General features: G+C 39.7%; 1 protein-coding gene across 4 annotated transcripts in view; it reads left to right on the top strand.

Annotated features, from left to right (window-relative positions):
• The first annotated feature begins 7,954 nt into the window (after positions 1–7,954).
• arhgef28a (Rho guanine nucleotide exchange factor (GEF) 28a) overlaps positions 7,955–26,123 on the top strand; it is an 87,959-nt gene continuing 69,790 nt past the window's right edge. For all 4 annotated transcript variants that reach the window (XM_036528840.1, XM_036528838.1, XM_036528839.1 and 1 more), the window contains exons 1-3: positions 7,955–8,201; positions 14,156–14,199; positions 24,386–24,536. In XM_036528840.1, coding sequence (XP_036384733.1) covers positions 14,167–14,199; positions 24,386–24,536 — 184 coding nt within the window. In that variant the 5' untranslated portion in view covers positions 7,955–8,201; positions 14,156–14,166. The remainder of the gene's footprint in view (positions 8,202–14,155; positions 14,200–24,385; positions 24,537–26,123) is intronic.

Below are 26,123 nucleotides of genomic sequence, written 5' to 3'. Positions count from 1 at the left end.
GTGTTGTATTGTAAATGGTTGATGTGCATTAATTATATTTTATGTTCACAAATTATTAAATTTCTATAAGATTAATGTTTTATATTAAAGATAATTGTGTTCAGGTCAAAGATGGACATATTAGTACATCAAGACTAGTACACCGCTCCACTGATATTTTTGTATTTGTGAACACCAGGGGGCAGTGTAGCTACATTTGATGTAAAATAATCCCCCCCCCCTCTCTCTCACACACACACACAGTCTGTCTGTCTGTCTCTCTCTCTCTGTTCCTACTTATCCATCTTTCTCTTTTATATATAATATAACATGGAACATTCTATAATTCTATGGCACAGTCTTTTAGGATGGTTGGAGTGTAGTAAGTTTTGTCAGTTTGCCAGGTATTTTAAATTTCAAATGAATGATAATACATTCTACAACAAAACTGGATGATGCCTGTCCTTAAATTACTGCATTATACATTATATCAATATTTGTACCCAGTTTCCTGTTAATGTGTCATGAAAATGTAGCCATGATGTTTTTCTCTCTATAATTCACAGAAGTTTTTCCCAGTGCTGTCAATTATGTACTCTCTACTGTAAATGTATATCTTATAGAATAAGCCACAGCTTTTGTATACAAGTACTTATATACAAATACCCGCATACTGTGTATGTACAGTGAATGGAATTCAAAGTAAGTTCTTTTGAGGCTCACATTAAATCATGTGCAATTCCTTGTGTTTCCTATAGGTGAGTCTGTGAACTTACTATTTATGTGTATTACTTGTGTGTAATATTTGTGTTCCTGACGTTTATGTTGTATATTTACATACAGCAACCCATTTTGAAAGAAGCAAAAAAATAAAAATAAATAACCCATTGTATTCATCCACAAGTCAGCTGTTAAGATGAATGCAGGAAATTGACTGTAACACTGCTATGTGTTTTGAAGAAGCTATGGGAAAATGTTAACAGAAATAAAGGAAAATCAGTGTTTCCCCCTGGACTGCAGAGTAAACTGAGAGAGAAAACACATCTTCTGAGTGTCTCAGAGAAACACACAGTGCTCCTACAGGGACAGTTCAACTGCGGGACACTGCTCATGAGTCATGTGTAACACTGCAGTCTGTGAGTAAGATCCCAGTCCCAGACGTATGCATTATTTAGTTGCAAAGTACATGCTAGCACCTTGGAGCCTGAGTGGGGTCATATTGCCGGCAGCAGATATTTGAATTGACTTAAAAAAAAAAAAAAAAGCTTGGCATTGCATCTAGAACAATGTTGCCTCTATCAGTTTAGAGATCATGAGGCAACACAGTCAATAGTGAAGGGGAAGATGGGTACAAAAGCTTTTTTTAAATGAGAATAACCTCAGCCTCACCTCTTATGCTAACATCTTATTACACTACATAATGTTATTAGAGATCAAAATGATCAAGTTCAAGATCATGGGATCATTAGAGACCAAGTTTAATTGCTTGCTAGAGGGCTATAGCTGGTTATTCTGTTGTGAGAAGTCACATTTTACCTATAGGTTATGGCTGAAAATGCTATACAGTTACAAGTAAATACAGTGTGTTGAGATGGTTTAGGTCACAAACATACATAATGTAGATTTTTGTGCATCTTTGTTTTGTTTGCTTAGCAAACACTAACTAGGTGCATGTGAAATGAAAATATCTTTAAATATTTAAATATCCTCTGAGCCAGGTCCCACATTTACAAGGTCTGCTTGGCACATGAGTCTGTTCACTCAAAGAAGCAGGAAGGGTGGGCACATAATTTGGCCATTCTGCTGCTTCCTGTCTTGTCGTGATTGCTCTGGATATTAGACCTTATATGGATGTGAGAGCAGTGAGCAGTGAACTTTACTACCTACATGTACCTCATAAATATTCAAAATGCCTGGACAGAGGGGTTCAGTGATGGAGGACTCTTGGAGGGATTCGTGATGTGGACTCTCAGTTCAATGTTTGCATTGATACCATGCATATCACACCCAATATCAACCTATATTATATATACATACACACACACACACACATATATATATATATATATATATATATATATATATATATACACACACCCATATGAATGAAACAAACTCAGCACGAAAGTGGTTTTATTCACCAAAGTGGATACTTATTCATCATCCTTTGCCAGTACAACAGTCTTTTTGTCTGCTGTTAAATACCTTATGTCTTCACCACTCATTAGATTTTTCTGTATGCAGATGACAGTAATGTGCTTGTTATGCCGGCACCACCCAGATAAATCCCCACCTGAAGTGTGTTTTGGCAGCAGCAAATGTCATTAGCAGGTGTGCTAGCTTTCGCAGTCCAAACCTCAAGAGCACGCATGCCCTCCTACTCTAAGCACCTTTGGATTGCTACTGCAGGATGCCAGCACCATCGTTGTCCTCTCACATACTTCCACTTAATTTCAGGTGGATTAGAGAAAGACAAACAGAAAAACAAGTGAAAGTGGAGCAGTCTGTGATGTTAGTAATGAAGAAAGTGTGTTTTATAAACAGAATTCAGTGTACAGTGCACACACAGTGCAGGTTTCAATTAACGTTTAGTGCAGAGAGCAGGCTGCATTGCAGTGATGCCACAAAAACATACGGAGATCCCAATGCAGCCGCCCAATGCCCAGTGGCAGTTAAATGGATCTGGCTTATAGCTCATCACACAGCTCCTCTAAAGATCACTGTGGGTATTTGACAGTCATATAAACTAGTGCTCAAAGCAGTGGACTCAGATAGAGCCTCCATGCAGTATTAGAAATGCCAAGCCTCTTTGCTTCAGCCAGACAACAAAAAAGCAGTATAAGGATAAAATACACATGCAACGAGTTCAAGCTTCCTAATACCTTTTTCACAGTAAGCAGTTAAGCAATGCATTTCAGTAACAAATTTACACAAATATTTTTTTCTTTTGCTTGGTTGCTTAAATGAATGCTAAAGTGCATTTGAAAGTATTAAAACTTAAGCTCAAATGAACATAAAACATGTCATGGTAATCCTTCAGATACTTTTCCAAGCAAATGTAGACTTCATTGTACAGACGTCACAATGACAAGCACCTGGCCACGTAGATTTAGGAGGTTGTTGAAGACAGAAGTGCATTGTATTCTTGTCATTGTTTGACTTGCATATCAAAGATAAATTTCTTATTTTAGTTTACATATAGACATTAGGAACACGCTATTGCTTAGCAACTTGCACAACAGCAGTGCAGTACAGCGATTAGGTCACTGGTCTACAAACTGAAAATTATGACTCTGCTAAAAGGCCATGCATACAATGCAAACAAGGCAGTGTGTCAACGATGTGGGTATATGAGTCTGCTAATCCAAAATGCAATGTAGCAAAATAGGCATGTACCGTAACAGTTCACTTTCCCCATCCCTGGGCTAATCTCATGGAAAGGATTTTTAAATCATTAGATTTGTCACATATTGAGACTTTCATTTAATTCTGACTTTTAAGAGCAAAGATTTGTAGCATAATGTGTCTCAGACCGATTGCTATTGCCCACTGGAACACATTGTCTCCAGCACCAAAGCGAGTTTTGTACTCCTCTTGTTTAATAATTCTTGGTGCAGTACTATGAGATTTCATTCACAAATGCAATTGTATTTCCCAATTGCAGTCAGTCCCTTATCTGAATTGTGTTGGGAGTGTAGTGATGAGGACACTCGCTTTGTGACTTGAGTTCTGGAAATGATACTTCTGTCGTATCCTTGAGCAAGTTTTTTTTTCAGCAAATATCCAACTTTCAATTCAGTTCAATTCAATTTTATTTGTATAGCTCTTTTTACAACATAAGTTGACACAAAGCAGCTTTACATTGTTCCCAGGCCTAAGGCAACAGTGGCAAGGAAAAACTCCCTAATTAACAGGAGGAACCCTTGAGCAGAACCCGGATCAGAGGGAGAACCCATCTGCTTCTGGCCGGCACTGGGCAGATAGAATTAGAGAGAATACTTAAAGTTGTACAATGTATTTTAAGACATTTGAGTTTGATAGACAGTAGTAATTAACAACAGTTACCTGGCATGCAGTTGGCTTGATAGGCAGGGAAACAAGGTAGCAGGACTGGACCTTTGGTAGAGGCAGTAGAGCCTGGCTCTTTGGTGTTGTGGTCAAAGCTGCACTTTGGTACCTTATAGACCTGGGTTCAAGGCCGGGTGGGGTGACTGCTCTTGCTCTTCACTACAGTGTGCAATAAGGAAAAATCCTGGCCGATAAGCACTATGGAAGCATACCTATGGGACAAGAGGCAAGGGGCCAGCATGATTATGAGGGTGACCCTAAGGCAGTCAACACCAGACCACAGCCAGATCAGCTGAACACAGAGTACCCAGGCCCTGATGTAGTGACAGCAATGACCACTTAGTCCATCAGAGACTCTATGATCAATGCCAGAACTGTGCTGTGACCCTCAACTAAAGGATTTGAAATAAAGATAAGTTTTTAGCCTAGACTTAAAGGCGGAGAGAGAGTCTGCTCCCCGAACTTCGGTGGGTAAATTGTTCCACAAAAGAGGGGCTCAGTACGAAAAGGCTCTACCACCTATAGTACTTTCACCCACTCTTGGAACAATGAGAAGTCCCATGCTTTGGGAACGTAGAGTTTGTTTTGGAGAATATAGGTGAAGAAGGTCCTTAAGGTATGGAGAGGCAAGCCCATTTAAAGCTTTAAATGGAAAGAGATGTATTTTGAAATCAATGCAGTATTTGATAGGTAGCCAGTGGAGAGAGGCTAATACTGGCTGATGTGCTCAAAGTGCTATGTTCTGGTTAGAATATGAACAGCTGCATTTTGAACCAACTCAAGGGGCTTTAGGGAGGCATATGCACATCCTGACAAGAGGGCATTACAGTAGCCCAATCTGGACGTAACAAAAGCATGGATTAACTTTTCAGCATTGTGTATTGATAGAACTTTCCTGATTTTGGCAATATTCCTCAAATGAAAGAAAGCAGTCCTGAAGGAGGAAATTATGGGCCATCCATGTCTTTATGTCTTTGAGGCAGGCTTCCATGTTTGATATTTCCAAGGAGACATCAGGTTTGGCCGATATGTATAACTGGGTATCATCCGCATAGCAGTGGAAATTAATGCCATGTTTACGAATGATATTTCCAAGAGGGACCGTGTATAACGAAAAGAGCAAAGATCCAAACACGGATCCTTGAGGTATTCCATGTCTTACTCTGGAGAGTTTTGAGGACTTATTGTTTATGAAGACAAAGTGATGTTGCTCTGAAAGACAAGACCTGAACCAGGATAGAGCCTTTCCACTTATGCCAATCAGGTTCTCAAGTCGGTCTAATAGAATTTGATGATTGATGGTATCGAAGGTTGCACTTAGGTCTAGGAGTACAAGTAGGGAGATACAGCCATTGTCAGAGGAGAGAAGTGTGTCATTAAGTACTTTTAGGAGAGCGGTTTCTGTGCTGTGATGCGGTCTAAATCCAGAGTGAAAGACTTCAGAATATTATTGGACTGTAAAAAGCAGCAAAGTTGCTTTGTTACAACTTTTTCTAAGATTTTCGAAAAGAACTGAATAAGTGTTTAATGTAAGCTATTCAAATTTGCCCTGGGTGAGAGTATTTGTTAAGCAAATCATATGACATTATGTTGATATACTTTACAAAAATCTGCTGTTCACAGTGCTGTGTCAATGATACCCAAGTAATAATCTTATGTGTAAAGCTGCTGTCATCTCATAATACAAATGACAAATGACAACAAAATAATAGAATAAAAATGATGATGATGATGATGATGATGATTTCTCTTTGGTCTCACAGGTGGTATTTTCTGAATCAGATAAATTCAGAAAATAACTCCTGTGGTTATGTATGTCCAAAAAACGCAAAAATAATTCTGTATTTCAAAGGATTCTTTATTGGCTCCTGTTTGCCAGGACCACTGTTTCTCTTAACGGGCAGGACGTTTTACATGGACATGTGCTTATGTATAATCTTGGTGGAAGTGTTTTGATGGCTTTTGAGAACAAATCTTGGAGAATACACAAGGCCCGTGTCAAAGCAGCTGCTTTCCTATATGTGTCCTGAGGAAGCGCACAACAGGAACCCAAAAGACTGAAATGAGCAACGAAGCAGCCTGAGAGTGTTGAAGGAGAGAAAGGAGAATTCAACCAGGCAGCAGAATTCAGAAGTGGCTGAAAAGCATGCAAATCACTACCATGATGAAGATGTGAAATAAATTACCAAAGTCTGTGGAGTTTGGAGATATTGTTACAAAAAAATCTAAAAATAATGCAAAAGTGAACAACAGGAGAAATATGTTTTTTTATTAACAATGTTTTTTTTTTTTTGTATTTTGAAGATGTTACCTAAGCTTTTGAACCAAAAGGGAAGACAATATTTTAAGACAGAGAAGAGGGGCTGTGGGAAAGAGAAAGTAGGAGGTCAGAGATATTTACACATACAGGGTTATGTTAAAGATGTTTAATCATCAAACCGTCATAATAATAAAAATCTAACTAACGAACCCCCTTCTACACTGTTTGTATGAAGAGGCCCTGTGCTAGGATCCATTGCCAATGGAATTAAATAATTTCTGCTAAGAATTCTATACATAGAACATACATGGATATAAATCAGCATCTGAAAACTGGTTATGGGATTCGGCCCTTGACTGGTGGAATGTGTTGAGTTGGTGGGATTGAACCATGATGGGTATTGGATAATGGATGTTTAAGATGCAAAATACAAAGCATTATAAGATGCTCTTGCCTGGGGGTTGGGGGCTGCCATAGTACTTCACATGTGCTTTCAACAAAGAGGATCCCACTAAGGCCAGTTTCAGTGGCAAACAGTTTTATATATTAAATGTGTTTTGACTATAACATTGTATAATGTCCATGACAAAAAATCAAGATGAATAAATACAGCCAGAATATTTAACATCAATGAAAGTGTTTCTCTTCTGCTCTCGTTTGAGAGTGTGCAATGTTATTTAGTGAACCAAATGGGAAAACAAGAAGTTCCAGAACAGTGCCTTGTTACTCTCTTTAAGTAGGCCTCATCATGGGCTTCTCAACACACCCTGCAGAGACACCGTCCAAAGCAAACACCAACTAATATAATTAAATGGTTTACTTTTGGTTTGGAACTCCTCCTGACAACTTCCGTGCTGGCAGAGGGGACCTCTGCTGCCCTGAAGAATACTAACATTAAGGACATTGTTAAAGAAAATGGTTTGCGATTAGCTCGGAAACTCCACACCAACGTTACACGCTACGCTTCTCATTGGGCGTGTTTGGAAAGCCAGGTCTGCCCAAAGCTCCACGTGTGAAACTGACTTAACGGGTTTGTGAAGTAAGAAAAAAAAAAAAAAGGTTCCTGATGCAAACCATGAAGATATGTCAGCACAAAATACTTCTGCCAGCTGAAACTGACAGCAGTTGCTTTTATATAGTTATGCAGGGTGCTGAAGATATGTCTCAGCACAATTAAAACAAAAAAAAGTTTCTTCTGCATGACTCAAATGGGAAGATAAGGAGAGTTTTTCTGGAATGGCTTCAGTTGAGTTACTTTTTATATGAAGTTTCGCCTTTCATACACAATGCACATTGTTACCTTTGGACAAATACACATTCTAAACACCTGAGGTACAGAAGAACTAAAACACTTTCTTGCTCCCCAGTGTAAAGAAGTATATATTAAGGACATCGAACAGTTTTCTCCATCTGTGCCTTTTCCCATGATCACTGTAATCAAAAACCGTTTATTTATTTAGCCCTTCTCTCTTTTCCCCGAGACGCACACCTGTAGAAGTCAACGGGTTAACAGCCTGTCGTCGTGCTCGCAGCCAGGTTGTGTCTGTGAACACGTGACGCTGTTATTGTGTGTCTTTCCGTGTGACTTGCCTGTAGCCGGGGAGGCGAGGCAGCCTCCTCTCCCGCAGTAAAAGAAGTGGGGAAGTCGTCAAGCGCAGCCACTCCTAAAGCACCGGCGCTTTGCAGAGATCCGCAGTCTCTGGGTTGAAACTTTGTTGGCGGTCCCTGAATCTGGCATGAAATGCGCTCAAGTTGCGGAGTATGAGTACATGCCTTTGGCCTTTGCACATTTATTTTTGCCTTTCCTACCTGACCTTATATATTGTCATCAACTCCCAAAGTTACAAGGATGTGGGAATTCTGATTGCTTGTGCTAAACGACGCATGGATTGAGGTAATGTGTTGTTTAATTATGTACCGATGCAATTGTAGCTAGGCAGCGTTTCTTGGTGAGACGACCCTTTTCTTCACGTTTTATACGATGCAGTGATCCATCCTAGCAACTGAAGTGCAGACGTTGTACTGTGTGGCTTGACACCAGCGGAGAGGTTGGTGTAGTTCTAGCTTGCTGTATGAGCGCAAATCGGCAGTACCAGATCCTCAGTAACTCATGTAATACGTGTTGACAGCTGTACCTGTGTTGTAAAACATTTGTCCATGTTCATTTGAAGTTTCAAATTGTAGGAGCGACCACTAGGTTTCCAGATGTGTTTGGAAGAAAGACACTGAGAGTAGGCTACTGAAGCCGTTACATTTCAAACCAGGACTTTCGGTTTTCCTAACAGTGCAACAAATTGCATTATTACTATCATAATTATGCCAAATTCATAACGCATCTCTGTTCTTCAGAACAACTTTTCAAATAAAGGGTTGTCATACTTTAATGATATTCTAAACAAATACATCAGATACAAAATGAATGCACCTGGAATGATATAATTCATTCAATACTCGGTGGTGATGTATGTTTAGAACGCGCGTCATTATAGCAAGCGGTTAGTATGGAGAGAGTCTGGGAATTTGACATATTCTATACAAAAATAAATAAGTGAAACGTTCTCCCCGACCTACCTATGTAGTGCCTAACCACCAAAGATATAAAAGCTGAATTACCCTATTATAGCTGTCTTCGAAAGGATTTTGGAGTTAGCGCATAATGATGAGTTATTGTACTTTGTACAGACTAACCCAACCTCTAAGCAACCGCACCAAAAAACACACCCACACAAGGAAAGGGTTACATTATCTGTTGTTGAAGCAAGGGAATGCCTGGGTGCTAAATCGAAATGGAAAGTATAACTGAATACAAATGTGTCAGTTCATCACAAGTCAAAACTGGGTGTGACATTAGAGTTATGACTCATCAGAGCTGCAACACTTAGGCTGTTAACCTGTACCATCACCTGAATGCATAGATGAAATTGGTACACAGTGCATAATGTCTTATACCATGTAGAATAGCAAGCCATACGATTACAATTGAGGCAATATTGATTGGTGTTGTCAGGGAACTGGTACATCATAGAAAAAAATGCAGAGAAATGCCCTGGCTGTGGTGGGGTTGACAGACTACAACACATGGCAGTCAGTGCACAAATGTAGCAGTTGGGAATGGGCAATGTGAGCAGGTGAGTTTTCAGAGCACTTAGAGGCCTACAGAAGAGACTGACAGACTTGACTGTAGTGTGGTGTAGAGGCTTGTCATCCAACAGTTACTGCTTAGTTTCCAAGGTGGAATGCTGCTCCCTTTGGGGAAGACACTTAACCTGAGGTCAGATGCATGTAGAAGATGCATTAGTGGTCATCCTACTGCATGGTGTGCCAGTAGACAGAATATAGTCACGGATCTGGGCTTCTTTTCGTAGGGACCTTGACCATAGATAAGGATTGATGCTTTAAAACTGAATACGTAATAATAAAGTGCTGCCTTTTCATTTTATGATATTAATTGAAAACATCAAATGCAAGCTTGCATGGAGTTCAGAGTGGCTATTTTCCAAATTCAGTTCAGGCTTGGAGGAGCAGGAGGAGAAAGAGGGGGAGGATATCAGGGCACAGCTCATGCATATTGTTCCATCTCTTAAATGAAACGTTCTCTTTGTTGTGGCATACACAGAGGTGCTTTGTATAAGAATATGGCAAATTTGTTCCAGTTGCAATGGTTTGCATCAGGAATGAAATATTAACATATAATTTGGGCAAATATTGTGAGTTTGTATACACTATACACTACAAGCCAGCTCTTCAAACTTACTGGAAGAAAACATGACATCCAGACAAAAACAGCACTGCAGTAACATTAACAATTACACACTAATGTCAGAAGAATACATCTTAGCTGGAACTAACCGTCAGATTTGTAGTCTTGTAGATATTATAAGCAGTCATTGCTCACAGCATATATAGGAGATGCTTTGCAAGTGGCAAGTGTTAGAAAGTAGACAAATGTCTTAGTTTGAAGCTGCACCCCAATGCTCCAGTAGAGAAAATGATAGAAAATAACCAGCTGTCTCAGTGATATTCTTAGATCATTTGATTACTTTTCTTCAAATGGAAGTGTGTTTAAGCCAGCACTCAGACACATCTAAGCACCCTGTCTTCAGCTTCAGCAGCAAGGACTTTCGTCTTGTTTTATAGATGAGTCAGGTCAAATTATACTGCATGCCCATTCCTAATAGGGAACCTTTCTTGCCCATGTATTATTGTAACCATGTTACAGATCAATTCTTTCCTCTGAGCTGAGCAACATATAGAGATGTTTCCTCCTTTGCAAGACTACAGACATAAGTGGTGAATAATGGTAATGGAATGTTATGTATCCTGTTCTAAAACATGAGAGAGATTCCCTTATATTGTACTAGTGCAAGCGTTAACAGATCAGATCAGTAATAGATGGAGAATTGCCTGAAGGCTGTTCTTGAACGTGAGTTATCTCAAATGATGTCGGTAATGCATCCTCTTTCGTCATTGTCACCACAAGGCCGATGGTGAAAACTGGGAGTCACACAGCCTAGCCTAAATAGTTTTAGTAGCTAAAGATGTTACACATCAAATATGTTGCCTTCCGAATTTTTTTCCCTTGAAAGTGGTTTTCAAAATCAAATTGAAAAAAAATGTTGCTGAAGGTTGAGATTAATATCACCAAGTCAAGTCAGGAAAGCTATCTTATTTTACTTCTATTTTTAGACACTTGCAAGAACATGCTCTTAAGAACATGCTGAAAGATTCGGTTTCCTTGTGCTTAGATGTCTGCCTTGTTTAATTGTCCTCATTCCAGTCTGCATCATTTCTTAAGACAGTTGAATGGCTCACTAAGGCATGAAAAGACGTTAAGCTATTCTAGAGAATGCTGCAAGCAGAAGAAGGTAATACGTTTTCTAATTATTTTGTATTCAACATCTTTCCTGGGGAGACTGCACATGGCCGAAAAGGACATGAGTTCAGAGTGACATTGGCCCATTATGATGAGGTGAGAGGACTATTGGATGGAATCTGTACTCCACTGAGATAAACTGGAAGGTACGGTTCAACTTTAACTCCTTTATAGAGGGGATTTCTACTCAAGCAGTTCATCCTTTTCAGTGATTGATGTGTAAAAAAAAAAGGAAAGAGCAAGGAATAAAAATGCTGCCTGGTGCTTTATCAGTTTTGGCAAAAGTCTGGGCTGGTTCCAAGGAGCCACGCAAAGACTTGGCCCCTCCTTGGAGCGCCTATCTCCCCTGTGTGTAATGGGGCTTGGCACTGCAGTCTGCTCAGGAAGCGAGTGTTGAGCACTGTCGGACTCGCGCTGGCTGCACAGGAAGGCTGTGTCTGCTGATGGGCAGCAGCGGTGGACGTGTTTTGCAGGGGAACGCGTACAAATGGTTTTCCTCCACGTATCCGGACCTCTGCTGACAACGCGCTGACTGAGATCATGCCTGGTGTTTTTGCAATCTCCCAGTGTGGAGCTGTCCTTGAGTACCTGAATGTGACTGTAACGCTATGGGTTTGATTTTCAGGTTAAATGCCGTGGTTAGTATGCTTGGGTAATCCTTGAACGTCACTCCATTGCAAAAAAAAAACCCTTTTGTAAAAAAATGTATTGTGCTGTTTGCAAATTTAGAAAATAGCATGATTACAGCAATCTTTTGTTCGTTTCATTGTCTAAATCACATATTCCAGTCTGTCATGCTGAAAATTTTAATTACTGTTGTCCCCTTAGCAGTAGAATTATGTAAAAACCCCTTGACAGAAGGACCTGTTGTATTTTCATTGAGCACTGGTGACAGTGATCAAGGAACAGCAACAGGAAGAGGCCTCCAGGGAACCAGGGACTATAAGTGGAGTTTCCCTAGCTGGCCCAAGGTCAGGGCAGTCCCTCTTGTGGTGGCTGATCCAGAGTACATATCTGTCACGTTTAACAATATACTAAACTTTAATACACCCCCAAGATCTTGAGGATGGTAATAGTTTAAGCGAGTGCTCCTCAATACACTTTCTGAAGTCAAGCAGCTTTGTAATTTGTAATTCAACACAGGACTTGTGGCAAAAAAGAATGTAAGGACGCTCATGGCTATGAACATAAAGATAACAGGGTGCTTTCCCAGATCAGTGTGTTCTGGGTAGGTCGTAAAATACTATTTGTATGCTTGTATCCATTTTTATTGCGCCCCACTTATGACAAATCAAGTGCCAGTTCATAAAAGAGAAAAGGGATCGAAGTCTGCTGTGAAAAGACATCAACAATGAAAGAAAAAAGGAATGGAAAAGAGAAAAACTGGCTGAGACATTTCAGTTAAAAGCTTCATGCACACTTAATCATTGACATCTGTCTTTACTTGACATTGCAAGAATTACTGCTAATATTTCCTGTTTCTGTCCTCTTTCTGTTTGTTGTATATCATAAAACTCCTTGGCAGCTAGGTGTGGGTACTGTAAAATAACAGCCCTTTCAGCGCACCTCATAATACTAATGGTTAAAACTGAAGTTGTAACGTATCAGCTTTGCAGCACGTGATAAAACGCAAGTGGCGGACTCGATGGAGCACATGAAGCAAATGCAAGTTGTGCTGCTTGTTTGGCATTTGGCCGTCTCTCCCACCAACAAGCGTAGGGCAGTGAAACATGAAAAAGTTTGGTAGAGGATGACTCGGTCTCATTAAGACGCTTTGTCCCAACTTGCAGGGGATGAAGAGATTAAGTTGTCTCTCAGGGTAAGGGGCTTTGTGATGTTTGTATCCAATTACAGGGGGAGGTTTTGTTCAGCACCGAAAATGGTTGCTGACTGGGCACATCTGCAGACGTTATCTGGGCGGGTGTGAAAGTTTACTGCCAATGTACACCAAAGGCGGTATACTCTGAGCACACTGCTATTTACAGCCCCTGACTGCCACAGGCCTTGTGGAATGAAGGCAGTTAAGACCAGGTTAGATGTTCTTTTTTGTCTGGCATTGCTGCATGCAGCCAAAATTGATTGTGAAAGTATTGTGAAAGATCTTTAACCTGAAATACGACTTTAAGTATGTTTTAAATGAACAATGTCAAAATCAATAAATTGAGATTTATTATTATTATTTTTTTGCTATTATGCAAATTTTCTGTCTGGATTGTCTGTAGTTCATATAGCTAGCTAATAACATTGTTCTTCCAATCTCTCAGCGATTAAATGATCCCAGCTGTAATGTTTTGGGGTCGTCAGAGTATCAGGATCTATCAGTGTAGCACAAGCTGAATTTGTTTGATGTCGTGGTGCAACTCTTCAACTGCATTAACTTGAGCAATAATTTAATAGCTGGGTAGCCAGGTTTTGTGAAATCAGCAAATGAAAAAAGGGTATAATTAAACACACCATACATTATATGACCAGAATACCTCTAGCAATTGTACTGTTTCACTGTAGACTTTGCTGTAGGACCGACTGTGAACTGTTGGACTGAAACATGGCATCATGCATTAAAGCTTAGTACGGTTCCTAAAATGGTAAAACTCCAGAAGATGAATAGCAATAGAAAAATGTATATTACTAATGGCTCCCTGTAACTGCCTGTGAGTTTGTGCCAGCTGGTGTACTGAGGTTTGTTTTTTCTTTCTTTGTCATGTGAAAAGCTATTGGCTAACGAGGTTACTCAGAAAGGTGATTAATATGTTCCCATAACTGTGCACAAATCTGTGGTCAGACCTGTTGTGTCGATGTGACTTTCTCAGCTGCTCATGGGATTGTGCCAAACCCTCCGCCACTTTGTTTGCACTTAGAATTTCATGTGAAGAGATGATGAATGTGTCCACATCAACCCTGCATATTGGTCTCTGTCCTGCCCAGTTGTGTGGATTGGGTTTGACTAAATCTCATCCTATTGTGTGTCTCTGCAGATGCTGAGAGGATGGAGCTGAGCAAAAGAGAAGTGCCCCTATATGTAAGTAGCTCCTTTGCCTTCCCTCTCTGACTCTCTGGTTTGTCACCTCTATGAGTCACTGGTGAAAAAAGAGACTCATGGCACTCGGTGTCCTTATTCATCTATAGTAGGAGCTGCAGTATAGCCTCCCTGCTTTCCGAACAGTCCCCCAACCCTGGCTCTTCCTGCTCATTGGAAAAGGAAAAAAGGAAAAAATTAGGGAAGTGAAAAACAGTTAGCCATTAGATAGCTTTGTTCAGGGGAGATCATGTATGTTTCTTTGGGAAATTAATCACTCATGTAATGAGAGTGAATGTGGGTAAAGGGTTGTTGAGGGTGACATTTGTGATATGTGTAGTTTTGCAGAATGCGTGGAGTTTTGTCTGACTTTCCCCTGATCTGGTTGTGGTGCTCTGGCCTGAACTGGCTGAAATGGTGAATGTTTGCCCAATTCCTCATGCGCTAGCAATCTCTTTGTTTCACTGTGTAACCACCTCTGTAGATAACTGAGATTTGTTTTGAGATGTGGGTGAGAATTGTGTCCAACACTAACAGTACTGACGAAAGGCACAAGAAACATGATACTGGTTGATTTATTTTAGCAAAAGGGGGTTTGTGTTGTTATTTCCATTTTATTCAAATCATGGAGATTATGGAAATTGGCTTCTGCTATTTGCACAAAGTGTACTTCATCTGCACAGTCATAACATAGATCGACCAATGCCAGAGAGAGGGCAGCGATCATGTTATTCATGTTACAGCAATCAGCTATACTAAGATAGCGCTTCTTGCAGATGTCCACCTGGAATGAACGCAGTGATTGCGAAATAAAAGGTCACAGATCTCATGTTCAGAGGCTTACGCTCTGGCTAGCATTCAAATTCAGGACTGCGTGTGATTTCACATGAGCCTGCGAAGTGAATGCGGCTGGCATGGCTGGCAGAGACTGCGCAGAGCACAGCCCGATCTGTGGAGCGCATGAGAACCGGAGCCCGCCAGCGCAGGGCTCGCCAGGAGTGTTTGGGTGACCTGCTACCGTTGGCCAGCAATAAGTCATCACCTGCTCGGGGACTGCATGCCATTTTGTGTCTGAAATGAAAAGAATGCACGAGGTGCTGTAGCCTTGGGCCTCAGTCAGAGGAAACTGCACGGAAGTCTCAGCTTGGCTGAGGTGGAGCACAGTTTGGTGGAAAACCCTCTGTCACTAAATTGCAGCCTACGAGAAATTTTAAAGGAGAATCTGTTTTTTTTTTTTTGGAGATGGTTGAATAGAGCTCACCTGATTTGAAACTAAGATGTAATATTTACACACAGATTTACAGAGTTTTCAGTTTATCTGTTACAAAAGAAAAGGAAAATGAAAGAAAAGGAGAATTAAACAGCCACATCTTCATGAGTGAAGCTTTTCTTATTTTATAGATAAACTATTTGCGCTTCGGACAGCTGCAGAATAGATATGAACTTTTTTAGGCTTTTAATGGGATACATTACCTCATTTTACTCAGTCTGTGAATAAAAGCAATATTTAGATGCCAGATATTTGTTCTTAAAACATCTAGATGTTTGATAGGCCAGTTGGCAAATATGATCATACCCCCATAAGTGAATTTCTTTGATTTCTTGTTTATTTTTCATTCTTTGTATTTTGACCTGTTCTGTTTGTTGTTCTTTGACCTTACTGGCAATCTGTCAGGCTCTGGCATTTTAATTTGCATAGCATTCTCTCATTGTGCAACAGCACAGCCAAGGTATGCGTCTGCTTTTAAAATCCAGAGGCATTTATTTTTCTGACTAGAGAGAACAACTTTCCATGAAAGGCTTTTGTTTTGTTTTGTTTAAATGCCCACGTGTTGAGTTGGACATCCTTGTCATGCATAAATAACAGGGTACACAAGCTTTGAAATACCATGAATGTTTCATGTGCCACAACTTAGCACATATTTTAAAGCATGTTTATGTCTACATGTGAGTTAATTTGGAGCAAGAGCAAGTTTTTGTCTGACCTCATGAGAATGGGAGTTAGAAATTGCATTGCGTAGTACATTTGCATACAATGCATTTCATTTTATCAGGAATGCCAAGAAGACACTGTTTTTGCTAAACTCACATTTTTTAGATAGAGGAAGAACAAACAACCTAGAGGTGAAGGACATTAATTATAGGAAATTATATGTAAATAAAATATTGTGTATACATAAAGTATATGTAACATGGATAGATTGATATAGATAGATAGGTAGATAGAAATTAACCAGAACTTGTTTGGTCCTACTTGCAAAATAGATAGCTGAACCACAATTGGTGTAAGCAGTCTATTTTTAAATTATCTTTGATCAAAGTGGAATTAACAAATCTACAATTTGTTTAATAAGCACTCTTGTTTTTATTTCTTAAGAAGATTATATGGTGCAAGCACAGTTCAGAATCTTCAGTGGGCTTTACTGTTAACAGCATCTGAAAGGTTCCCTGCCTCTTTCCTTTTCTACTCTTTGAACATTCGGTGCCTTTAAACCCGTATCAGGTAACAGGCACAACAGAAACTGTGTGTTAATTGACAGGGACTGCATGAACATGTTCTGTCATCTGCCAAAAGGTTCATTTCTAGATAGCTGTGGTAATGCTCCCTGTGTGCAAAATGAGTATCTGTTTGGTACTTTAGGCACATTTTTCCTGTTCTAGTAGATGGTGCTTTGCATTCATGGGGGATTGAAACAGCTAAATCTTGTGTTACACCATTGTTAGGGGCACCAGTTAATGACATCACTGCAAACCTGGAGTTTTTTTTTTTTGGAAAATTGCTTTATCAAAGCAGCTGACAGTAATAAATGAATAAATAAATAAATAAATAGAATCAAAGTGCAAATTTTCGGTGACCCCCTCAAACCCTTAATTTTCATAACTTGCCTGTGAGGCTGGTATATGGGACAGGTGGCATCAGTGTGTGACCACAACACACAAAGTGAAAGGCAAGAGTTGAATAGGCAAGAGGCTACACAGGACATAATATGTAAAATTAAGTTAACTAACTAGATAAGACTTAAATGCTAAATGCTAAAAAATCAATCAAGGTGAACTTTTACAATATAGCATCCTCCTAATGTTCAGTCATGACTGTAAGCGAGAGTGGCTTGATTACAGAGCTGTGTCTGTACCTAATTATGTCTGTCATCTTTATTTACATGGCAAATTGCATGGAATAGCCTTTTCATGCCCTTTTGACACTATTATGTCACATTAGTTCTATGGATAGAGACACTGTGACATTGTCCTCTGTATCTTCTTCTGTAAGACTTGTAATATGACGATGGTGACAGAATGATGTTGGAAAGCAAGCTAATTACTACCACTGACAGCTGTCTTAATATATTGGAGATGAATTCGTAAAATGGCCATTTTCGCTGACACCTTGATGTGATCATAATTTGAGGTAGACACATCATTTAGTGGATTTAGACACATCATGACTATAAGACATTTAAATCCTGTAAAATGCCCAAAGTTTGATTGTATGTCTTAGGAAATATATATAATTGAATTAGGCCAGCTGTTTTAGTCATAATAACAAAACACAGATATGGCAGCGAGCAGTCTTTGGGAGGTAGGACATTTTAATGGATGACATGAAGCTTTTCACTGTTGTATTTGTAGAAAGAGGTCATTTACCCTCTTGAATATATGTTGTTGTTAGGAAATAGCACTTTTTACACTCAATAGATTCATAAAAAGAACAAGGATTGACCTTAAGGATTGATCCTTTAAAAAAACAAAGACTGACTTGAATTTCTGAAAGCAATAAAATCCAAAAAGACAGTTAATTATCTGCTTTGAGTAAAACAGTAGATGAGAGCAATGTAGGTTTATAGATTAACAGTTCTTTATTAATTATCACATGTACTGCTTTTGCTTGATGAAATTATTTAAATTAAGTCCTGTTGATTATTCTGATGGAGTAGGCATTATTAAGCCCTCTGAATCTGTCAAGGTTTGTAATCTTGCCTGGATTGCTGCAACTCCCTCTTTGCTGGTTTCCCTGCAAGTCGGCTCAGAAAGCTGCAGCTCGTACAGAATTCTGCTGCTTGACTGGTGCACCATCTTCCAAAATATCCCCATGTCTTATCCCTACTGATCTCCCTCCACTGGCCACTGGTAATGCCACACATTCATTATGGAACGCTGGTGTTAGCCTACCAGGTGGCAAGATGTCCATCATCAGACCAGACACACTAACCAGGTCACTCCATTACTTGCTTCCTGCCTGGCTAGCCACCCCTCCCCTTCTTTGTAATTTCACAACATGTCCCAACTCTCTGTTCTGGACCCGAAATGAATGAGTGTCCTGTAGTGGTCAGTACAGCCGATTCTCTGGCCATCCTCTACCGTAGCAGATCTGAATGGTTATCAGAATGTTGCGGAAGGGGCATGTGGATGTGGTCAGTTCAGTCCTGTATGTATCGTCTTCCATACAGCTTCATTCGAGGCACATTGCACCTACTCTTTGTAAGTCACTCTGTATAAGAGCATCTGCCAAGTAGCTAAATGTGAATGTAATTTATAACCAGGATTTTAGTGCTGTTACAACTGGCCTGTGTAAATAAACCGAAAATGAACAATTTACTTTCACAGACTTCTACGATTTGCATTTTCATGAAGTTATGTTGTGTTTATGAATGTCAGTGCCCTGTACTATTATTCTCTGAACCACACCTCTGTGTTTGACTAATTACAGTGAATTCCATACCAAGGAAACAGTGCATTAGGCCAATTCCCAGAGTGTCACCTCCTGCACGATACAGGAAATGAGTGGGGTGTGCAACAGCATGTAGTAGCCCGTGTAGGACACGCCTCACTGAACCAACGTATCTCATTTCTCATGCTCTCGACAAGGCCACTGCTGTTAGACTGTGTTACTTGGCAGATGTATGTAAATAGAGTAGATGTTTGACTCCATTATTATAAGAAGACAGCAAATCATGAAGCATCTCATTGGACAGCAAACAGTACTGACTGTCTTATTTGACATATCCTGAACATACTGTGTACAGCAGTGTCTTTTCTCCAGTAAGTGTAAGTGTTATGTCAGCATGGGCTGAGAGGCACCTGTGCAATCACGTGTCTGCACTATACAGGGGAATACAAAACAAATTGTCTGCTTTAATGACACCTGACCTCTGATATCTGAAACTCAAGAATTAGCAATGTTTTCGCTTATGCAGGCTGCCACAATCAATAAAAGATTCATTTGGATTATCAGAAATGGTATTGCAATATGTTTTTGGTTGTATCTGGAATGTAGTTGGAATTTGGTTGCAGAAGGTTTCTGCTCTTTAAAGTCTGGTTCATTCTGTGTAAATTGTTCAGTGTGGCGCTATCCAGAAGGATGGGCTCTTTAGAGTGTGTATCAGCGTGACCTAAGTCCTCTCTTCCTCTTTCCTCTCTCCACATCTGCATTCACACTTTGCCAGCTTTGAAATCACATCCTTGGCCATATTCAGTGCCAAAGAAGTAATCATAAAAAAATCAGCCTGTTTTCCATTTAATGGAGATGTATTTTCCTTGGTTCTCCTGAAAACCTCACACTGGTCAACACAATGTTAAAATTCTGACACCAGTGCCTCCTTATGAAAAGGTCACCTTTGTTGTTTATGTGGGTGTTGCTGCTGTCCTATGTAGAATGGGTGTGTTCTAATGCTCTGTCTCCTCTCTTTGGGGTCATGCAGAGGTCACAGCCTAGATAGATCCGGAATATCAATAATAGTACTTCATATCCTCTGTCTTCCCACTGCAGCAGTGACATAATTCAAAGCCAATTATGCGCCTTTCTGACTGGTCTCGGTCATTTTTGGACAGTGCGAATGATTTTCTTTCAAGGTGGGCTTGAATTCCGGCTGTAATTTGTACCCACCCTTCTCGATTTTAACAGCCTCTGCAGGCTAATTATGGCACGAAACTAAACACCCATTGTTGAGGCCCTGTCAGAATGGGAGAGAATCGCAGACGGTCATTCAGAATCCTGAGAAACAGCTTCGGCTCAAGAGGTGCAGGGGAGAGCGATGTGCGGGGTCTCACATGAAAGGTCTTCAAGGAGGATTTTTCTGCCATTGTTTCTGAAGGGTTTTCAAAGGCCGGAAGTGGAGGACATTTCTGAAAATGACTGAATGTAACTGAATAGATCTCACATGAATACTAGTGAAAAAGAACCTCACCTGAATAGTCTTCTCTGGTATGCATTTTTGGGTGGTTTTGAACATACCCCTTCGATGTTGAGAATGTTTTTATTGTTTTAAATCTACTTCTTTGAGTTTAAGAATCTTGTTGTAGTTTTGAGGAAATCAATTTTTCATCTGTTTTTTTCACTGTTTTCACTGCTGACATTGATTGAAAGGTTTTAAGACCTTATCAGTGGGGTATTTCGCCAAGAATGATGTGGTTGAAGTATTTCCATTCTTCCAGTGCTTGATTAGTTTCCCATTGTTTGTACTTCATTGATCTTTATTGAGTCTTTTTGAATGTATTTCCAGAGGCTGACATTGCTCATTATGCAGAACATAAGCATTAGCATATTTGGAAACCCTTTCAATTGACTGTTTGTGTAATATTGGGAAAGAAGGAATGTCGTTGCTTCTGAGGCAAATAGTCTTTTGTTTGTACCTGTTTATACATGTTGCACACATTTTCTGTTGCTGTCTGTGGAATATCTTACTCCCTCTTCCACCACCACCAAAACTACAGCTTTTACCACCAATACTACATCTGTTACCACTGCTGCACCTACTACTGCTATTAGTATCACTACCATTACTATGACTAGTAAAACTACCTTTACTACTACTACTTGTTGTACTACCACAAACACAGCTTGCACTTTTGAGCTGGCAGTCTCATCCGTGGCCACAGTGTTCCAGACAGCTGTTGGACAGAAGCTGTACCTACCAAGCTGTTTGTCATCTTATGCATAGTGGGAAACATGTGAAGAAGCTGCTTTCTTTGGCATGAATACATTTGCCTTCCAGGTTAATGTTTAGCGATAGGACCTCTGCATAAAAGGCTCAATATGAGGTGGAACTGATTGACTGACCCTACATGTACATACTATACAGTGTATATATTTCATAGGGGTTTATGAGACAGTTTTTTTCCCATAATAAAATTAGATGCTCTACTCATTTTCCTTATGACAGTGCTTGGAAATGCCAGTACATCTGTCAAGCAGGTCATTAGACCAGTAAAAACCCTAGTTTATATTATATTTTAGATATATGTATGTAAAAATGATTTAATTGAAATACACTGTATAGTGGGATTTGGAACTATTTTACAGATATATTTCTATCCTTACAGCTACACAGAGAATCAAGCCAAGAATAATCTCGCCTACAAGGTCATGCAAGAGGAAGTTATGCTGACCGATAGTAAGCACATGTTAACAGCTGTGAAGAAAAGAGCCCCTGTTTCTCAGTGCAAGTCACATCATCTACTGGTTTTGTCCAGTTGCCACAGTAACCACCGATCAGCCCTAAAATGCTGTGATCCCCCCTCCTTCCTAAACCCATTCCACCGCTCCTGTGGGCTATAATGAAAAAAGGATGTTACGTCAAGTTGAAGCATCTGCAATTTTTTCTTCTTTTTTGGAAAATGCTTTCACGCTTTATTATTACAAGTGGTCCAGTGTGAGATTTCCATTGTTTGACCTGAAGTTATAATGCAGTGTCACTAGTAAACACTCATTTCAAGGGATGTGCGAATGTCATTGTAATGTTCTATGTGGTATCACAACTCTGTCACATGTTCTCTTGTGTCCCTGCTGTCGGTTGTGAGATATTTGTGGCACAATGCAGGGGGAGAAGCTTGAGTTGTCCAGATTCACACCACTCAGGTTTTCTCTCCAAAATCAGAGAGGGCACTGGAATTGCTTCAGTGTTCACACAGCTTTACAGTCCTAGAAGTTCTGGCTCCGATTGCCAAAGGTGCTTATCGGCTCCATGACTCATCATTGGAGATCCACTGGAGATGCTGTTTTTATTGCGTCTAAAGCCTTTTGGTAACAAATTTCAAACCCAACTTATTATGCTGAAACTTTGTTCCTGACCTCCTGATAAATTAAAGCCTATCAAAACACTATAGTGAAACATAATCTATTTACAACATGGGTATTTCCAATATAGAGTATGGCATCTGAGGAACCTTCTGGAACTTTCTAAAATGTGATATGTTCACCTTTGTTGAATGGCATTTGTGTTTTACAGGATCATTGATATTAATTAGCCTTTGTTGGTCCTTTGTGACCTCACTACCTGTTCTCTTTTCTTTTTGACAAATAATATGTGTTTTGTTGCAAATACTGTTATTTAATACTCGGATTACAGAACATTGAGTTTAATTTCAATTTTTAAATAGTTAGCAGCCTTTGAGGAGATTGGCATGAATTCAGGAGGTTTTTGCTTTTATATTTAGTTGAAAAGACAGCATTTTCCTTCTTAGTTAATATGTTGCCAGATATTGTCTTGCATTTTGCATTTGCAGCTTGCTTTGTTAACTTTGCACATATTAACCTGAAACAGAAAACAAATAAAAATATGAGAGAAGTCTGTGTATGATCTGTAAGTGCAACTCTGTATGAGCTCAGTGTAGCAATGTAAAAAAATATTTTTAATACAGCCTCGCATGTAGTTTGCATTGTTTTTCTTTGTTTATTTTGTGATAAAATCCTTAAGTCAATTACAATGTGGTCTGTTTAACGTGAGCTCATTTTCACCTTAATACTGAGTGGGCGATTGTGAATATGAAGGTAACAAGGTATAATTGAATGAACTGGTAATTGTCCTTCCTGCTGTAACCAAATAGCTGCCTTAGGATACAGGTGTTTGCTGGTGACATATATTAGGAGACAGACACAGCTGGTTTTTGCCGGTGTTTTAAAATAACCCTGATATTTCATCCACTCCATCTCTTATTGTTTTTAAAATTCTTCTGTGATGAAGGCAACAGCCAACTGTCTCACGATTAGTATAATTTGTCAAAATCTCTTGGCAATGTGCAGCAGAGCATGGGAATGGCAAAATATTTTGACAAACAAATATTACAACATAACTTTTAAGCTTTCAAACATCTTCAAACTCTTGACAGTTGTCATTAGAAATGTTCATTGTTTATTTAGACGTGTGTTTTTAGATAATAAAGGCAGCCATAGCTGGACTTGACCGTTGACAGAAACTTGTACTCTGGCCGTGCATGATTTATATGGCAAGTGCAAATACCAGTCTGAACACAACACCGACCGAAACATCTGAATTGTATTGAAAACATGTTGAGGACTTAAAAAGAGACACATAAACCTTACAATATCGGAAAATATTTATGTTGTGAAGTTGATTTAGCAGCTTTTTTGTCACTTTAAATCATAAAAAACTGAAAGCTTATTAAATGGAAACAAAGCCATTTAGAGTGTGTATCAGTGACTCCTCCCGCTCAAAAGCTCTTATCTGTTTTGCAGCAGTCTTCATTTACACACTTTCTGCTGTGCTTTAAAGTAAGGAAATGCTTATACTGTTTGTAGATTTGGTACCATACCTGTACCCAGGGAGACCTTTGAGGCCTAGCCCTCCTTAATTTGATGAGGTCATCTGAACATTGTTTTCTTTGACTGCATATGTTTGAAAGTAGTTTTCATATATGGAAGTATTTTATTGAAGATGAGGTTGGAAAGTGTCAAATATTTTGATAAATTGCCTTCAGTGAATGGACATTGGTCTGTTGGCAGTCTTTATGTGGAGTGCTTAATGTTAAAACATCAGTACAGATAAATGATAACATGATAAAAAGGTAAGTTAATCAGAAAGGAATGTGTCATTACTATCTCTATTTTCAGGAAGACCTCAGGACTCTTTCCTTCCTACTGCATGACAGCTAATGAAAAATTAGCTTTTCCTCAGTCATGGAATACGATGCAGTGTCCGATGCCTGGTGCTTTATTTTGTTTTGCTCTGTGTCCTTCTCCAGTGCTTCAGACTGTCATGCTGATCCAGGCTGTGATATTGTGAGCACCTGCTCATCCCGCTTTATCACTTCTTCAAATTAGATTTTTGTCAATTTGGATCGCCTTGTCCATTTGTTCTGACGTAATTAAGGTTCAGAACCTTTAAAGTCTACCCCAACTGCGTCCTTTCTGCTTATCCCTCTCTCTCTCTCTCTGTGTGTGTGTACGTTGCAGGGGCAGGTGAAGGCCAGTGTGGTGCTGCAGACCCCAGAGCCTGACCCAGAGAAGGCTGAGTTCTACATTGTGCTGGAGGGGTCTGCTCTGGGCTACATCACTGCGGCTCAGAGAGAAGGGGAGGGATGCGCCCTGCACTTCACTGTCCCTGGTGAGTTGCGTGCAGTGTCACAGACAGGTCAGGGAGATGCTGAGAGATTTCTGTTGTTCCTCCACCATGGGGGGCCAATGATGAAACCCTCCATTAGCCCACACATTCACACCATACACCTCACTTAGCACAATGCCCAGAGGCATGGCCCTTTCTTGAAACATTGCTGAAACGTGTGTCATTTCACTGTTATAGACAGTTTTATGTAGCATTTAGGAGCTATAGAGAAGAATGCACAAATAATGAATTTCATTATTTTTTGTGTGCACTGATTTAAATTTTTCAATAATATTTTTAGGATATGGAATTCATTTAAAATGTAGCTAGTGCTGAACGAGTCCACTTCCAAAACCTTAAGAATGTCTTTTTGTGTATTTGCAATCGGAATGTAAGCTTGCACATATACATTTACATTTTTGAAACATAGCCCTCTCATCACTATGGATGCTGTTTACTTAATGTTCTTTTGAAGTGATTGGCACAACTTACAAGAATCTTGCTGAAGCAAACTCTGATCGCAAGTAGGGAGTACAAGCATCTCCCGGAGGTAGGGTTCAGCCTCCCGGACCTAACAGGTGTGGTCCTGCTGCCTCTGCTTGTGTCATAGTGCCATCTGATATGAGCAATGGAGGACGGCTCTGAGCTACATGCAGAGGCGTGTAGAATTGCTGAGGGTAACATGACTCCTAGCCAGATAATTGGATACTTTGAGCACTTCTGGCAAATGGCATTGCTGTATGAGAAAAAAGGTAATTTCATACAGACATGGGCAGAGCTGGAGCTGGGCTGCGGAAGAAGGCAGAGCTTTGTTGTGTCTGGGGGAAACTTGGATGTTCTCTCCCTTGCTGGGAAGGCTTGAGAAAAAATGGGCTCCCTTCCTCCGACGCAGGGAGCAAACCAAGAATCATTGTACAATTGTTGCGTGCAGCTTTTGCCTTAAATTTTTAATCAGCAACCGGTATACTGTGCCTGCATTTTGGCAATTGTAATGGACAATACTCATCTTGATTTTCCAGTGCTTTGTCCCACAAATACTATTTATCTTTTCTGTTCTTTTGCATTTATATGGAACAGGGTCACTCAGTAATATTTCATAACCAGAAAAATATCTGCTTTCCAAATGCTGCTGTGCACCTTATTTCCTTGTGTTTACTTTTGCAGTCTTATTTTAACCAACTTTATGCATGACAGAAAACCTCTTTGATAGGTTTATGCATAATGGACATCTAGTTTTTCTGGTGTAGGCTAATCCACATTAGCATTTAAGTAAAAAAGTGTCTTATAAGGAGCTGAACAATATACATTTCACTGAAAGATAAAAATATCCACAGTTAAGAAGTTTTGCCTATGTGGGTCATTAGGCCTAAGAATATTAGAGCATAAGAGCTCTATGAGATGGCACGATCTAAATTACCCCCTAGCAACATACGTCTGGGAATCGTCACATCCATTGTCATCACTCCAATTTTGTGGGATTGAGAAAGTGATTGCCACAAACAGAAGAGAGAACATGAACAATAAACCCTCTAGAAGAGAAGCTGTTTGTATTCATACCCTTGGCTCATTAAAACCTGACACATTAGAGGC

This window comes from Megalops cyprinoides, chromosome 5, assembly GCF_013368585.1.
Source record: "Megalops cyprinoides isolate fMegCyp1 chromosome 5, fMegCyp1.pri, whole genome shotgun sequence".
In the NCBI taxonomy this organism is placed as follows: Eukaryota; Metazoa; Chordata; class Actinopteri; order Elopiformes; family Megalopidae; genus Megalops; species Megalops cyprinoides.
This window is presented reverse-complemented; position numbering and strand designations above follow the sequence as displayed.